The 15,824-nt window shown below is 37.9% G+C and overlaps 3 protein-coding genes across 7 annotated transcripts in view; 1 reads left to right on the forward strand and 2 right to left on the reverse strand.

Moving 5' to 3' along the window:
* sez6l (seizure related 6 homolog (mouse)-like) overlaps positions 1-5,316 on the reverse strand; it is a 47,218-nt gene extending 41,902 nt beyond the window's left edge. The window contains exon 1 of one of the 2 annotated variants that reach the window (XM_084401368.1): positions 5,025-5,316. In XM_084401368.1, the coding sequence (XP_084257494.1) occupies positions 5,025-5,106 (82 nt within the window). In that variant the 5' untranslated portion in view covers positions 5,107-5,316. The remainder of the gene's footprint in view (positions 1-5,024) is intronic. The other variant, XM_084401369.1, reaches the window with a different exon arrangement.
* Positions 5,317-12,246: 6,930 nt separating this feature from the next.
* On the forward strand, positions 12,247-14,542 carry npm2b (nucleophosmin/nucleoplasmin, 2b). The gene is made up of 9 exons (XM_084400440.1): positions 12,247-12,504; positions 12,597-12,679; positions 12,766-12,885; positions 13,696-13,789; positions 13,878-13,984; positions 14,063-14,091; positions 14,167-14,200; positions 14,273-14,318; positions 14,393-14,542. The coding sequence occupies exons 1-8, from the start codon at positions 12,468-12,470 to the stop codon at positions 14,312-14,314; spliced, it is 546 nt and encodes a 181-aa protein (XP_084256566.1). The 5' UTR covers positions 12,247-12,467; the 3' UTR covers positions 14,315-14,318; positions 14,393-14,542.
* An 862-nt stretch (positions 14,543-15,404) lies between these two features.
* The window catches only part of myo18b (myosin XVIIIB), a 58,818-nt gene continuing 58,398 nt past the window's right edge, over positions 15,405-15,824 (reverse strand). For 3 of the 4 annotated variants that reach the window (XM_084400443.1, XM_084400442.1, XM_084400441.1), the window contains one exon: positions 15,405-15,697. The gene's annotated coding sequence lies outside the window, so the exon portion shown is untranslated. The remainder of the gene's footprint in view (positions 15,698-15,824) is intronic. The other variant, XM_084400444.1, reaches the window with a different exon arrangement.

The following is a 15,824-nucleotide window of genomic DNA, read 5'->3' on the forward strand; positions in this document are numbered from 1 at the left end:
AACCTCCAGGGCATCAGATTCAAACCTCTCGTTCGGAGGAAACTACAGCGGAAAGCACTTTCCAAGATCCACTGTACGCACACAGGCCGGTATAGAGCTACAGGATAGCATATATTACGCAGGCTGCCCTGTCAGAGCTTATAAAATGCCAGTGATCTTGCATAAAACACCATATCCTGATGTAGACACAAATCTTAAGAGCTTATTGCTATTTTTAACCCACCACATGCTTAACTGAAATAATACCATAATGTCAGCCAACAAATTAAGCTTGAGATATTAAATTACCGTACTGAACATGACAGCGTTCAACGGATCTAAATCAGCGTTTGTTTACATATCAGATTAGGATAAGACAATATCAGCAAAACAAACACCTGACAATGGATTCAGAACCAGACAGAAGCCCAAAATATCCTGAGTCAACAAACCCACACAGGGACAATTAAATGAGTCATTCTATGAAACGGGTGCTTTTTGCATTTAAAAAAAAAAAAATATATATATATATATATATATATATATTTTAAACATATATATATTAAATATTTTTTTTACTTATAAATATTTACTTAAAATATTATAGCCTACTTTTTACCCATAATTTTATACATTTAAAATTTTACCTAATTTATTTAATATTTAATAATTATTTAAATATATTTATATTACACATTGAATAAATGACAAATATTTTATAATATAAAACAATATGTAAATATTTATAAAAAAAAAAAGTTTTAATGAACTGTTTTGTGCCATCTTGAGGCAAATCAAATTATTAATGTAAAATATGAATACAAATTTCCCTACCAGTATTATACGCCACTGGCTATTTCTACAAATACTCAATTTTCATGGTAATGAGACAATGACAAACAGAAAAAAAAAAAAAACTGTATAAAATGATAAAAGAAAAAGTCTACAATTAACCATAAAAGTCATATAGGCCTGGTTTCACAAACAGGGTTTAGATTAAGCCAGGATTAGACCTTAGTTCAATTAGGACATTTAAGTAGCTTTTATAAGCGTGCCTTTGAAAAAAAACATTACTGATGTGCATCTTGAGACAAAACAATAGCACTGACTTATTTTAAGATATATCAGTGTAAGATGCTTTCAGTTAAAACAGCTCAAACATGCATTTTAGTCTGAGACTAGGTTTAAACCTTGTCTGTGAAACCGCGGGATTATTCCCATGTTAATGAGTAAAAAGGCACCTGTTTTTCCACACCATAAATAGGAGCACAGGACACTGCCACAGACAAACACACACATTTTTAGCCTTTAGCCCTCTGGGTGCACATCTCACACACTTGTTTTAGTCCCTATCAGACATTTCCTGCAGGACATTCTTCCCCTTTCTATTCTGATTTGGCTTTGCGTATCAGAAACTAGGGAGAGCAGCGGAGAAAGACGGGTAGTGATGTGATGGGAAGAGAAGGACAAATTCCAGATGAGTGAGTTTCAGAAGGTGCAGAACAGACAGTCTGTCACCTAGAGAGTTCTGGCCCTGTGAAAATAACACTGACAGCACCGCCAGAACAGTCGATCTGACTTTTGGGAGAACTACTGTGAATTTGCTTAAAACTTTGCAGGCGATAATAGTTCTGTGGTTGTTCACAAATCAGTAAGGGGGTAGCAAGCAGTGCAGTTAAAGGAATAATTCACTCAGCAATGAGTAATCTAACTCATTAGCTCACCCCTAAGTCATTTCTTGTGTGGAAGCAGAACATATTGACTACTTTTATGTTGCTTGCCTTGGAGGCATCAAAGCTCCCTGTTCATTGTAACTGCATGAGTGACCAGAACGAATTAAAGAACACCATAGACAATGATGGAGCGCAAAGAGGGACATGAGTGAATTATTTCTTAAAAATACAATTATTTTGATTCATTTGAGGTGTGGTAAAGAATACTCTTTATATTTCATGTGTTTCATATATGGAAGAGCTCTGAGTATTATATCACCAGCAGTAAATAAAGACACTAAGAGTGTAACACTAAGATCTCGTTCCCTTCAACAGTGCAGTGTGCCAAAACAATGAGAACTCTATTATTATGGGACCTGATCCAAAGTGAACACGAGGGATATGATAACTTTTGTAATCTAACCCTTCTAGTTAAAGGAATATGCTGGGTTCAGTACAAATTTAAGTTCTATAATGAGTTAATTAACACAGATGCTGACGATTTCTAGACAATAATTTTGAATGCTCTTTTTGAACTCGATTTGAAATGGCCAAGTGCAAGAAGAAGCCAATTCAAATGTGGAAATCTAGTATTTAAACAACTGTATACACTTGCAAAACACATGCTAGCATTGCCATTTTATTTCTTTATACATCATGTTCTGAACAGACAGAATACTGGATGTCGGGAAACACGCACTCACATTGATTGAAGTCCCCCTGTTGTCAATCATTTTACCCCTTAAAACTCATCTTTGATCACCAAAATGACATATTTAAACGTTTTATTCATGCCTTAAAATAGCTTGAATGTAACTATACACCCTTGCTTCATGTAGTATATGCAGCTCCATAAATATGCAAATTAGCCCCGCCTCCACTCACTCACACCAGCTCGGACTACCTGATCCACTCGGTTAACCTTAGTAAATGCTGCACAATGTCAAGTGGAAACACTGGTTTAATTCAGCCATATATGTTTGAACCAGAACTAATTCAGAAGAAGTGGAAGAGTGAATTACACAGGCTTGTATACAAGTCGAAGTATCACAATGATAATGCATTTTATGTATCAATTCTTTAAAACGTCTGACACATAATGGTAATTAATATAATTAGCCTTTTGCTTGACTACTTTATCAAACAGCTAATAATGTGCTGCTAATGCACACCAACCACGTTCACCATCTCAGAGTCAGACAGATGCCTTCTACAAATCAGCATCCTTAGGTTTGAACAACTTAGAACGTCAGTGGAGAAAGGCGTATATTTCATCATTATATCGTGATATATATCATATACATAATTCACCTGCTATATTGCTAAATGTACCCGATTTTTCATATCAACAGGAGAATATAACCTGGCTTCTCTTGAGACTCCCCTGCTTCACAGCAGTCAATGCTATGCTACAGCGTGTCCTGATTGGGTAGCCTAAGGCAGTTTGTGACATAAGAAACACAAGCAATTTCAAACTGCTTCTTTTTTCACTTTTCTTCATTTGCACATTTGTTTTAAAGCACATTAAAAACACCACATAGACATATAAACAACATTAAAAACTTGATTTTCATTTTTAATTCATAATTGGTTGCCATAGGCCTTCCTTGACAAGTAAAAAATAAAATATAAATCGAATATTACAAAATATGACACTCGTTTTTCTCATGTAACACTGTATCCAAAAGATACAGCTTCAGAAGAAGGCTGTGTCTGATTTCTTTTGCCAGCCTTGAGCTCATTTTCGTTCTCATTCAGATCGTTAAACATGGCGTACACGAACTGGAACGCTAAGCGCACTTCTCTGCTTTGCTGCTATTGGCTGATCACGCTGTCAAGCCCGCCTACGACGTTCACTACATGTGCGCGTGAATGCGAACTTATCACAAAATAGACTCGAATTTCAATACTTTTGCTCAAATTAATCTCTATATAAAAAAAATAATTAAAAAATTGACTAAACTGGGAAGTGTCACATCACTTGCATAGGCCTACTGTTGTCCTTGTTAGTTTTTTTTTATTCTATTGTTCTCCTCATTTGTGAGTCGCTTTGGATAAAAGCGTCTGCTAAATAATTCAATGTAGGCTAAAATGAACTTGAAATGACTTGGGCTAGTAAAAAATAAAGCTGAGCCTCAGTGTCTGCTACAATAACACACGCTCGAGCGAGGATAGACTTGATTGTAATAGGCTACATATTGTTCGTATAAAAATAATAGTATCTATATCTCTAGCTTAATATTGATTTCTTGTTTGTTAGTGGAAAGAGAAATGCAGTTCCTTCAACCTGAAAACAAAGGAAACGTCAAATGGTGCTGGAACATGAATTTACATTGGACAAAAATAATCCAAACACAGAGTGGGGTCTTTTTCTTCTATGAAAAATAAACACTTTTTTTTTTTTTTTTACGAGAGGACAGAACTGTGTTATGGAGCCACATGCACTCGCGCATGTCCCGATTAAAGATGAGTTGCCCACGCGCTTGGAACTGAGCTAAATTTACACAGCAAGTGATTAAAGAGCTGCTCGGGGAAGCAAAAACGCGGGTGGATGAAGAACCAACACAGTCATTTGACTTCTTGTTCACGCATCTGCATGAATAATGCAACAGCATTGCATTTATTACACCAGGTCAGGGAGGGTGAGTGCTCCTGTTTTGGGGAGGTGACACTTACTGAAATCAAACTGCTCGTGTCTGATGCGAGCACACATGGTTTACAAAGGAATCATTTATTTCAAGCGCAATCCTGCACACACAAACTCATAATATCTTGTAAATGAAGCATGCTTATGAATGGACAAGCACACGCACACAATAGCCAACAACAAACAAATGCGTTTTCATTTCATTGCAGTTAAAAAGCGAGGGTCCTTCAGACAATCTTGAGTGTGATTTACAATGTTAAGCGCGATGTTTGTGCATTACATCTGTACATGTGATACATTATAAACGACATTCATTCGGAATCCCGCAGCGTTTCTTTGTCCACGCGCGTTATTATGCACCAGATCCACACATAAGCGTGTTTCTTCATTGTTTCTGCCCCACTTTTGTCTTGAAAACAATTCTGGCACCGCATGCACGATCCAAACTGATCAAACCCGGCATGTTTGTCTCAAATATGATCTTGTCCGCAAGCCCCACACGTCGCATCAGGGTGACTAAACTTGTGCTGCAACGAGTCTTTTATTAAACGGGCTGTGCGTAATTGAAATAAAAGTGCGGTGGACGTGGTGTTAAAGTTTCCAGGGGGGCTTTATGGTAAACAGCAGTGCCAGTCCATCAAAGACACAAGGGCATCTGAATGAATCAGAGCAGTAATGAACATTACCTTGGGTTGTGATCTCTCCCCATAGGATTCCCATCCAAACCATCAAGCCAAGCAGCAGAGCATCACTTTGAACTCCCAGCATGTTAAGACACAGTCCGAAGGGGGTCCAGTCCAGAATAATCACAGATGGGGTTTAGGTCCACAGCAGAGCTGCTTAGTGTCAGAGACGTGAAGTTGAACTCACAGGCGGCGTGTCTGCATGAGCTCCTGTGTGTTCACAGCTCTGTGATGTCGGTTTGGTCTCTGTCTCCAGCTCTCTTCATCTCTCCTCTGCTGAACTCCGCAGTGTGTCTTCTCCTTCACTCACCCCTCCTCTCTCTCTCTCTCTCTCTCTCTCTCTCTCTCTGCCTTCTGGTTTGTGTGTGTGTAAAAGTTGCTGATGCTGTGAGGGGGAAATGCTTCTACAGTTTCCAGTTCAGGGAAGTAATGAATGCTGATAGATAGATAGATAGATAGATAGATAGATAGATAGATAGATAGATAGATAGATAGATTTTTTTGAAGTGTATTTTTGTTGTGTAATATTAATTAAATATGTAGAGTGCATATATGTAGATGTAAACTGTGACTGGATGATTGACAGGCTGGTTTATGGTGACAGAATGCATATATGCAAATTTTATGATGTGGTAGTATGTCAACGGGTAGTTTCACATAGCCAGACCTTCAGACTAACAGCAGAAGGTCTGGACTCATAGCAGCTTTCATTGGCCAAGGACCGCCCAAGAGGACGTCTGACTGATATGTAAAGCAACCAATCACAGTTTGTTTTGTTCCGCGTCATATTTAGGGGCGTGAAAATGTAACTTCGATGTCTATAACAGACCGGTGTGTAAAACTCTTGGACGTGTTTCAAAGAGTCTATGCCGCATACTTCACATACTTCCCAGCGTTTAGTTGATCCTGACAAGCGCTCATTGTCACAGTTGTAAACACGAGGCCGTTCTTCTTCCATGAAGAAACAAAGAACGGCCGTTCTTCTTCCGTTTGGCATCACGGCGAACCGTAAAAGAACGCGACAGAAACGTCTCCTGGACATCCTGTAGAATTCAACCAATCAGATGACGACTTTGAAAATCCTGAAGTGTTTCCAATTCAGTGTGCCATATGCATCAGACATTCGGCCAGCGTGACGTTTGAGGCTGAGACTAGTCAACGGGACGGAGCGGTAGGACCCTGGTTTGAGCCCCGGCTGAGCCAGGAGTCCCTTCTGTGTGGGGTTTGCATCTTCTCCCCGTGTCAGCGTGGGTTTCCCTCACACAGTCCAAAGACAAGCAGGTTAGATGGATTGGAAATGCCAAATTGGCCGTAGGAGTGAATGCATGTGTGTGTGAGTCCCAAGCCATGGGGAGGGTTGGGAAAGACCTGGCAACCTTCCCCAGAAAAAAACATTGCCAAAAAAATCCATGGACAGTCTCTCCTGTATGGTGAGAGATGGCCATAGAATCACCAAAAGTAGCATATGACTAAAATTATAATAGATAGATAGTATGTCATTTGAGTACTCTTCTGCTACAAACTCAAAAGTATACTTTTTCTTCTCAAAAGAGTACATACTTTTAGGGCATGTAGTATAAGGGATGTAGCACGTTTCTGAGAGTGGGGTGACAACTAACCCCAGTCTCCATTTTACCATAAAGGCAATCTAAAACTCCCAGTAGGGAGGGTGGGCTCTACTTGCATTAACAAATGTTTTCCCAAATCAATCCATGGCGAAGCCCATATGATATCATGGATGACTTCATTGGTCAAGGGAATTCATAGTCCATTAACCGCGTTGGTATTAATCCTACATCTCTCATCTCTGGCTAAAAGGCTCCTGGGCCTGCACTAAGAAATGAGATAGAGATAGCCACGATCGGAACAGACTCTGTTTCAAACGGATATGCTCGGCTATTTGAGAAGAGCTGGACAAAAAACCACATAGAGACCTCCGGCCCGCATTGAGATATGCGATGATTTGATGTGCTCGAATCCAGCGGCCTGAGAAGAAAGTCATTTCTCTGAGAGCGTCATTTTCAAATGCTTGTTAGCTGGATCAAGCCGCTTTGTGATAATCTCTGTTAATTACTTCTGAGTAAATGTTCCAGAAGAGAAGAAGAACACATTCATCTGGAGAAATTCCCTTAAAAGGACAGTTCACTCAAAAATGTAAATTCTGTTATCATTTAGACCGTGTGTCCATCAAAGCGTTTTTTTCTTTCAGAGGCTAGCATATTTTCCCAATTGTTTTCAATGGGAGCGCCGCGTTTTTTAAACGCCAGCAGCGTGACAAGGCATCGAGTGTCTTTTTCAGCTTTCTCTGCATTTTTTTACCTGTCGCAGAGAGTTGTTCTAGAAGATTGTTTTACTTTGGGCAAAACGCAGCACTCATCATAGGGCTGCACAATTAATCGAGTTTGTAATCGCGATTACAATTACGTATGCCACAATTATGTAATCGTTTAAAGGCGCAATTAAAAAAAAAAAAAGTTACTTACATTATTCTGTGTGCTTAAGATGTGTTTTTGTTATTTTTAAGGTGCAGTGTGTAATTTTTAGCTGCATCTAGTGGTGAGGTTGCGAATTGCACCCAACAGAAGTTACGGTGGCCGACAGGAAGTGATGTCGTCGTCTGAGACAGCAGAGAGTAGTCAGTTAAACAATGAGGTTTCTTTACAAAGATAAATGTTTACTTTCACTATTCAGTAAAACGATGTTATTGTGAATATTATTGTCACTTGTTCATCATTGTGTCAGTGTTTTATTCGCTGACTTTAGCTAGCTTCTTTACACGAAGAACAACAGTGGCGAAACGCGTTTGTCCGCTCAGGGCCACCATAGAAACATGTTGATGTAAGCGGACCCACGGTGTGTGTAGAGAGAAATGCTCATTCTAAGCTAATAAACACATAACGCTTCATTATGTAAGGTCTTTATACACCACTGAAAACATAGTTATGTTTATGATATTGCATTTCTGTCAACAGATCCTCCTAAATATTACACAGTGCACCTTTAAGGGTTTTTTTACTTTGGTTTGGTTTCTTTAAATAAATAAAAAATCATATTTGGCATTTGAGGCTTAATGCTATAGAAAAGCAAAAAAAAAGTTATTTTCTGGAAGAGTGTTTTCAGCTTGTATTTTGATATAACAAAATGGCATGCAGTCGCATACTGCGACTGGCATAAAGCTCTTCAAAACATCATTCAATGTAAATTATGATAATTGTAGTTAATAATCGCAATTACAATTTCAAGGGAATAATCGACAATTATAATTTTTGTCATAATTGTGCAGCCCTAACTCATCACTGTCACTTTTTACCTAGCCGTCCAATCACAGTGGAGGAGGGGCGGGACAAATACCACACCGACCAACCGTCACATTCTCCTTGCACAACAATAACAAACAACAACAAGCACATCTCTTCATCCAAAACTAGTGCCAGAGCAAGTACGTTACACTGTGCTGACATTTTTATATTCAGAAACTATTTGCGAAATCAGATACTAACAGTCCTGTGGATATTCCGTATCATAGCACATATAGCGTCTCAACTGGAAAAAACGCAAGGCGTTTTCAGAAGAGCCCTGGGGTTTACTGCTGGCTAGTCACCGTCAAATTCTTTCAAACATGTATGACTTTCTGATGTGGAACAAAAAAAATAATTTTTTTTTTAAATTATATTATATTTTGAAAAACGCAAATTTTTTGGTCCATACAATTAAAGTCAATGGGGTCCAAAATTGTTTAAAAAAAAAAAAAAGGCATGAGCAGTTTGGATGTCTAAACCTTTTCATCTACGATGGACTGACTGGTTCTAAGGCTTTTAAGATCACAGGTGGCTCAGTGTTGGCAATGCCACTCTCCCTCACAGACTAATGATGCGTGACACATGGCATAAGTATGGCTCACTGCCCAGCACTGAAACCGCTGTGTTTGCCATAGTTTAAAGTCAGCTGCTGAATATAATGATGCTGTTGCGTTTCCCTTAAAAACAAAACAAAAAACAGATAAAGTGAAACTTGTTTTTAGCAACTTACACAGTTGCTGGATTTTGTGCCAGAACTTTATGCATCAAAATAATGAACATGTATTTTTGTTTCTACAGACAGCTAAACCGACAACATTTACATTGCATTAATGCATCTGACACTCATCCAAAGCAATGTACACTGCATACGAAATATACATTTTTATCACTTCATGCATTCCCTGGCAACCAGTCTCATGACCTTGGCGTTGCTATCGCCATCCTCTTCTTTCTGAGCTACAGAGATGAAGAAAATCCAAGAAATGACAGTTTCTCAAAGTGACTGACACTCTATTGACACACTACGGAGGGGTCCGACCCCTTCCGTGCCTCGAGAAAATCTTAATTAGATCCAAGGAGGTCTAAGGATTATCTGTTATTTTCCACACTGTCTCCATCTATCAGCCGGTCGCTGTGATCCCACACTGAAATGCCACCAGACGAGCACATCCACAATATGCTTAGTTTACTTAGGAAGTGCTGAAACAGGTATTCTGCAGCTAATGCGGTGTGGAAAGGTCCTCTGGGATGGGAAACTCATTTTGTTTTTGTTTTCAGCACCTTTGGAGCATTTCCCAGGAACAATTATAGTTAACATGAAATGGCTTTTGCAACCATTTTACTGCTGTAAGGTGATGCATTTTCAAGTGAAATAAGAAGAAAAATGATTTTCATGATTGGGTCATGAAAAGTAGGTGAAATACACCAGTGTTGCCTCTTCATATCTACCATGATTTGCTATTATTGCAGCAATATTAAACAACATTAATTACAGCATTGAATATTGGCAAGATTTTAGAAAGTTTGCATTACCTACAACCATGACTATATAAACAGCCAGTTGGCCATTGGTTAAAATGATTTTGCCTTCCCAGATGCATTTTCCCTTTCTGGATGAGGGGTTTTCAAACTGCCAAGGGGCGTCAAGTGAGGAAAAAATACTGTAAATAAAGACAAAATAATAAAAAAATATGATTTATTCTATTAAACATGTATTCTATTTTCACTCATAGATTTATGTTTCTCTTCAGGTTCATACATCTAATCATACAATGTTAGATAAATGTATTGTGGGTAGAAAAACTAGTAGTCAAATTAATATAAAGAACAATTTTCCAGATAATATTGTTCATATGAGTTTGCATTTTCTCATCTCACTTGCACAAAAACAGATTCAGTATTCCTTAAAATGAATAAAAACAGTGAAATACAACATTACGCAAACCTATGATAATTAAATATGTTAAACAACACAAATATGCTTTATGTATTTAATCTCACTTTATTAACCAATGTCTTTGCTGCTGACCTTCGATGATCTAATAATAAGCAAAAATGACTTTAGATAAAGATCACATTGTTTAATTTAAAAAAAAATGTATTGCTGAAGTAAGAGTGTTAGATTAGATTAGATTCAACTTTATTGTCATTACACAAGTACAGGTACAAGGCAACGAAATGCAATAGTTGAAGTTTACACATGTTCCCTCTACGAAATCCCAATAATATTTTTCCATAGGCTTTTGGATTATCGCAAAAATAAGCTCTGTGATCAACAAATGTTTATGATTCATACATTTTTTGTCCATCAAGATCATTTTCACAAATTAACACAACTTTTATGAATTTTGAAGCCTACATACAAAAAGCTAAAGGTAGTTTAACGCAACAAGTAACGCAAAATGAAGTTTTAGGGAGTAACGCAATATTGTAACGCATTACTTTTAAAAGTAACTTTCCCCAACACTGTATATATATGAGGATCGTCACATTTGTGTGGTCCATGCCATCAAAAAGTTTGAAAACCCCTGGCCTAGATCAGATGACAACAGTTAAAAAAGGAAAATCGCTTGAGAGGCGGAGAAAACAATAATTTTAACATTTAACGATAAATCATTCTTAATAAGACCTCGAATGTGTATAAAGAAAGTAAAGAGGGTCAATTTTTATTTCATGTTGACTCTTAAGCACACTTGTCACGTTTCAGAACAGGCATTTGGCACCGTGCGCCACGTGTGTCATTCACTGCGTTAGACAACCCACAATTGCTCTTAGTCACCATTAATAATAGCCAACAAATGCTCACTGGGTTCATTTGTGCTTTTTAACTTAGACTGTGTGTGTGAGTGTTTCACAGAGGAGAACGGGGCCCACACACACCAAGGATTCACTTGAGCCCTCCCACGCGCTCTCTAAACCATCCTATACGCCGTCAGGAGCGGAGATTGTGTGAGTGGAGCTCCCATGTGGCCTCACATTTCATTTACAAGGCACTTGCCTCTATTTTTCCGCATGTCATTCGGTCTCTTCTGGCGAGCACAGGTGCGCAGACACAGAAGATGATGAAGTTGTATTAAAAATACGGCTCATAAAACTGCCTAATGTCAATATATAATATTTGTATATATAATATTGATTTACCCATCACCCTCACACACCTCGTAATATCACAGTCTCTTTGTCCTCATGCTGTCTTCGGCCCCTCCTCTACTTTCTTTTCATCCGGCAGCGCGTGGTCTTTGATGGCGGTGAGGGGCTGGCGGTGGAACCCAGGGGAGCGGCGGTCAAACTCACAGCCCATGTTTCTCCGTTCAGTAATCCACAGGCTGAGCGATCCGGGAACATGGGGTCTGTTAATAATAGATCACACAAGTCTAGAATGAGAGCCACATATGAAACTGAGGGGGATCTGAGATACATGAATAGCCATGGCAAATATAAGTTAAACGAACTGAAATACACATTTGGCTCATATTTTGATAAAAACACAAGTCATTATATAGCCTATATATATATATAGACGCTATATAAGTTGTCAGTAGAATCCTGCTATTTATTTGACACTGACTTGAAAATCTTGCACAACATATTGAAATGTACTTTTGGATATAGTCACCATGAAATCGAAAATGACTATTATTTTTATGAAATATTACAGTGTTAGAAATGATTTATCAGTGCACACTATTTTTGTTTGTCAATTAATGTACCCTCTGTTTCTTAAAAAAAAATCCTATAATGTGGCTTTTGGTTTCACATTAGGTTTATTAATATACTAAACCACTGCTATTGAAAATAAACATTTGTGGATAGACCTCGGTTATGATATAAAAGACAACATATTTAGAATGCATAATTATGAGTCAGCTTAACTCTATTCGATTAAAACATGATCATAAAGAAGTGATTTTTCAGCAGGTCGTCTCATAATTAACCTGCAGTGATCCAGAATTAATTACTGTCACCTGATTAGCAATTAACTTCCTCTTTAAACATTCACTGGGCGCAAACGCACTCTTTCTCTTCTTATGCTGTCCTATAAACAGCCCTGAAGATTAATTCTGGTGAGCATTTAAGACGCATTAAATCACTTTACGTTAAACTAATACACATTTATTGCGTTTTAGCTTTTTGTTTTTGTATCAAAATGAGCAAAACAGAGAAACCTTTATCCACGCTCTGGGGTAAGATTTTACGCTTTATTCTCTTGAAGTAAAACATAACATCAGACTTACTAACATTGGATGGTTAACCGATTCACGACACGTTGTTTTAGGTTGTGAACTCAATGAATCTAATAAAGAAGAGTCCTTCAAGACGGATGATACGAATCATCAACACCAGCTGGCACTGAGAACGGTTGGTTCAGTTATAATCGAAGTAGCCTAAACTTGACGTTTTATCTGTAGTGGTTGCCATTAACTCGTTAATATTTATTTTTGAAGATGTGTCTGGGTCACACCGCCAAAGATGAGTTTAATATTGTCGAGTTGATCACTGGTGAGGGCAACAACAGCGCGAAAGCTGTTCCCATCGCAACACTACACGCTAAATCCATGCCTACGGTAAGATATTACTTTATTTGCATATAATATTAATGCAATTTTAAGTGTATAAGGCAGCACTGTTGTTCATTAAATTAACCCTGTACTGCCCCACTGTCATTCCAGTGCACAAAGCTCGCTCGCTAAAAAAAAATACCCATAATGCCACTAGCATTTTCTCTAGTGTGCGTTTTCTGTGTGTGCTTTGAGTTTATTGTTTTAATAAAGTATTCAAACAATATTGTTTACCACTACTTTATGGAGTCTTATAGGGATAGTTCCCCAAAATTTTTAATTCTGTTAATTACTCACCCTCATGTCATCCTAAAGCCATAAGACTTTCTTTCATCTTCGGAACACAAATGAAGATCTTTTTGATGAAATCTGAGAATTTTCTGTCCCTCCATTGACTGCTACGCAACTACTACTATGATGCTTCAAAAAGTTGATAAAGAGATCGTAAAACAAATTCATATGAATTGAGGGGTTTAGTCAGATTTTTCTGAAGAGACTTGATCGCTTTATGATGAACACATTGAATTTAGGCTTTTATTCACATAATAATTGAACTCGCACATCAGTTGCGAGAACCAATGAGTTTCATTCTTGTTACACAGCATGTTTGAGCTTCCACAAGAACCAATGAGGTTTGTTCACGTGCGTCAAGCAGGTTCGGTTGAGCTTATGTTCGCTGATCAATGTTTAGATGGGAATTAAAGCTAAATGAAATCTGTTCACCCTTTAAAGCTTATTCTGAACGCGTACGTACAGTACCCATAACATTTGACTTCCACAAGTCTGTGTTCTTCATGAGATTTCATTCTCCATCAGGTCAACCTGTCTGGCTTGGATCTTCATCCACCTGTGACCTTTCGCCTGAAGCATGGCTCTGGGCCGGTGTATGTCGGAGCAGAACATGTGGCCCGTGAGTGGCCAATTCAGCTCTCTTAACTGCTACTTTCTTTAGTTAAGCTACAATTTAAGTCATTGAGTCCTATCAAAATCTCTTCCAGTGGAGGAGTATTCTGATGAAGAGCTAGATGAAGAGATGGAGGAGGAAGAAGAGGAAGATATTGAAGAATCACCGGTTAAGAAAGTCTCAAAAAATGGTGCTGGCAAAGTAAGGCCTCGTCTCATAGGTCACAAATCATTGAAATTAAACTGAGCCAATTCTCACTGCTCCCTTTTATTTTTAAAGAGAAAGAAGCCAGAAAAGGGAGAAGATGAGTAAGTTAAATCTGACATTTGAGTTTAATTTTTTTTTTCTGCAAAGCAAACTAATCAAATGTTTCCTAAATGCAGGGAAGTCTCAGATGGTGAAAATCCACCTAAAAAGGTGCCTTTCTTATATATTTTTTTATTTTCTTCTAAAGTGCAAGTGTATAACATTTTAATTTTTTTTCCTCAGGGTAAAGGAAGGGGGCGGAAGGCACAAGCTGCGAAGGTGTGACAAGGCAAGGACCTGCAGATGACTGCACTGGTTTGATCATGTAGTGACTCAGGAATTGATCATGTTCTCTTATTGCAGATGTGGATGGGAAGTGCTGCTTTCCCAGAAGGCCGCTGCTGGACATTTGAGTTGGGAGCTCAAATTTCTCACCATGGTCCCAATGTAGCTATGCTTCATATAATAAAACTGTATTAAACTTCATATAATAAAACTGGAGGGGAGAGCAAACTTGTCTCATTTCATCCATGTAAAAAGTATGACTGGGTTGATGTAAATCTGTCTGCAGCTGTTATTGCAACCAAAGCTCCAATTAAGAGATTTTAGAGTAAAAATCTGGGCTAGAATAACACATTTACAATAGAAAAATCGGGTCAGTCTATAAAAATTAAAATACTCACTTCAATAGTACAGCCCCAAAACATACAGTATGCATGTTAAACGTTTTTAGCATGAAAATTGCTGTAACCACTCCACAACCTTAAACCAAATTACTTGCTACAAACTCTTGTGTTGTATGCTATGAATATTGTTGGCTCTGAGATTAATTGCTTGTGTTCCTCCTTCAAAGGAACTTTCACTGGATAAAAGCGTCTGCTAAACATAAAAAAAAAAAATCTAATTTCACAACTTCATTGCCATGACAAGTGACTTTACAGTTCAAATACAAGTGTTTTTTTTTTTTTTTTTAAATACGCATCCCATTTCTGCTTTTAAAACCTCCCAAATTGGCCATATTTACTTATTGGTGCCTAACTGTAACCTCGATTGATTTAAAACAAGTCAAAATTATTTGTGGTAATTAACATACCACAAATGCAGTGATTTAGCTTTACTAAAACCTAAACCTGGAATATTCCTTTAACTAGCCTGGATGCATTTTTCTCCATCCAAGCAACTTGGATCACTATAGAGCACAGGTGTGTTTATTGGCTTCAAAAACCACCTCTTGTGTCCAAACTATTATCATTTTTTTTCCCTCCTCAATTATTTTGGACATCCTTTGGTTTGTAAAACTGCTCAATTTCAGCTGTTTTCCTCTGTGAATGTGATGTTGCTCCTCTCCTCTGAAAGGTCAGAAGCGAATACCAATGATTCTGCTTGACGTTTTTATTTACATCTGTTGGAGTTCAACAAATTTGCACTGACTGCTGAGAGGGAAAGAGAGCGCTCACTGGTCAAGATTCATTTACCTGACCTGAAGCCCCCACGGGTTTCAGCATGGCTCAAATAAAGGGCATGTTTACAGTGAGAATTTTAGGAATTAAATATGTTCGCTTTAACATCTTTATTTGTGTACAAACAGTGCTCAAAATAAATCTTCAGTGTATTTGTGCTTCCAGTTAAATGCATTCTGGACAGGGGCGACTCTCCACACAATCTATCCTGTTGGGAGAGAAAAAAAAAAAAAAGGTGACTAAATGATTCACCTCCTTTCACAATTAAATATACTTATTTTTCCACTGTCATTTAATAGGGTCATACACTCCTTTTATAATGCCCCAAAAAAAAC

Source organism: Rutilus rutilus (genome assembly GCF_951802725.1).
Source record: "Rutilus rutilus genome assembly, chromosome: 25".
In the NCBI taxonomy this organism is placed as follows: domain Eukaryota; kingdom Metazoa; phylum Chordata; class Actinopteri; order Cypriniformes; family Leuciscidae; genus Rutilus; species Rutilus rutilus.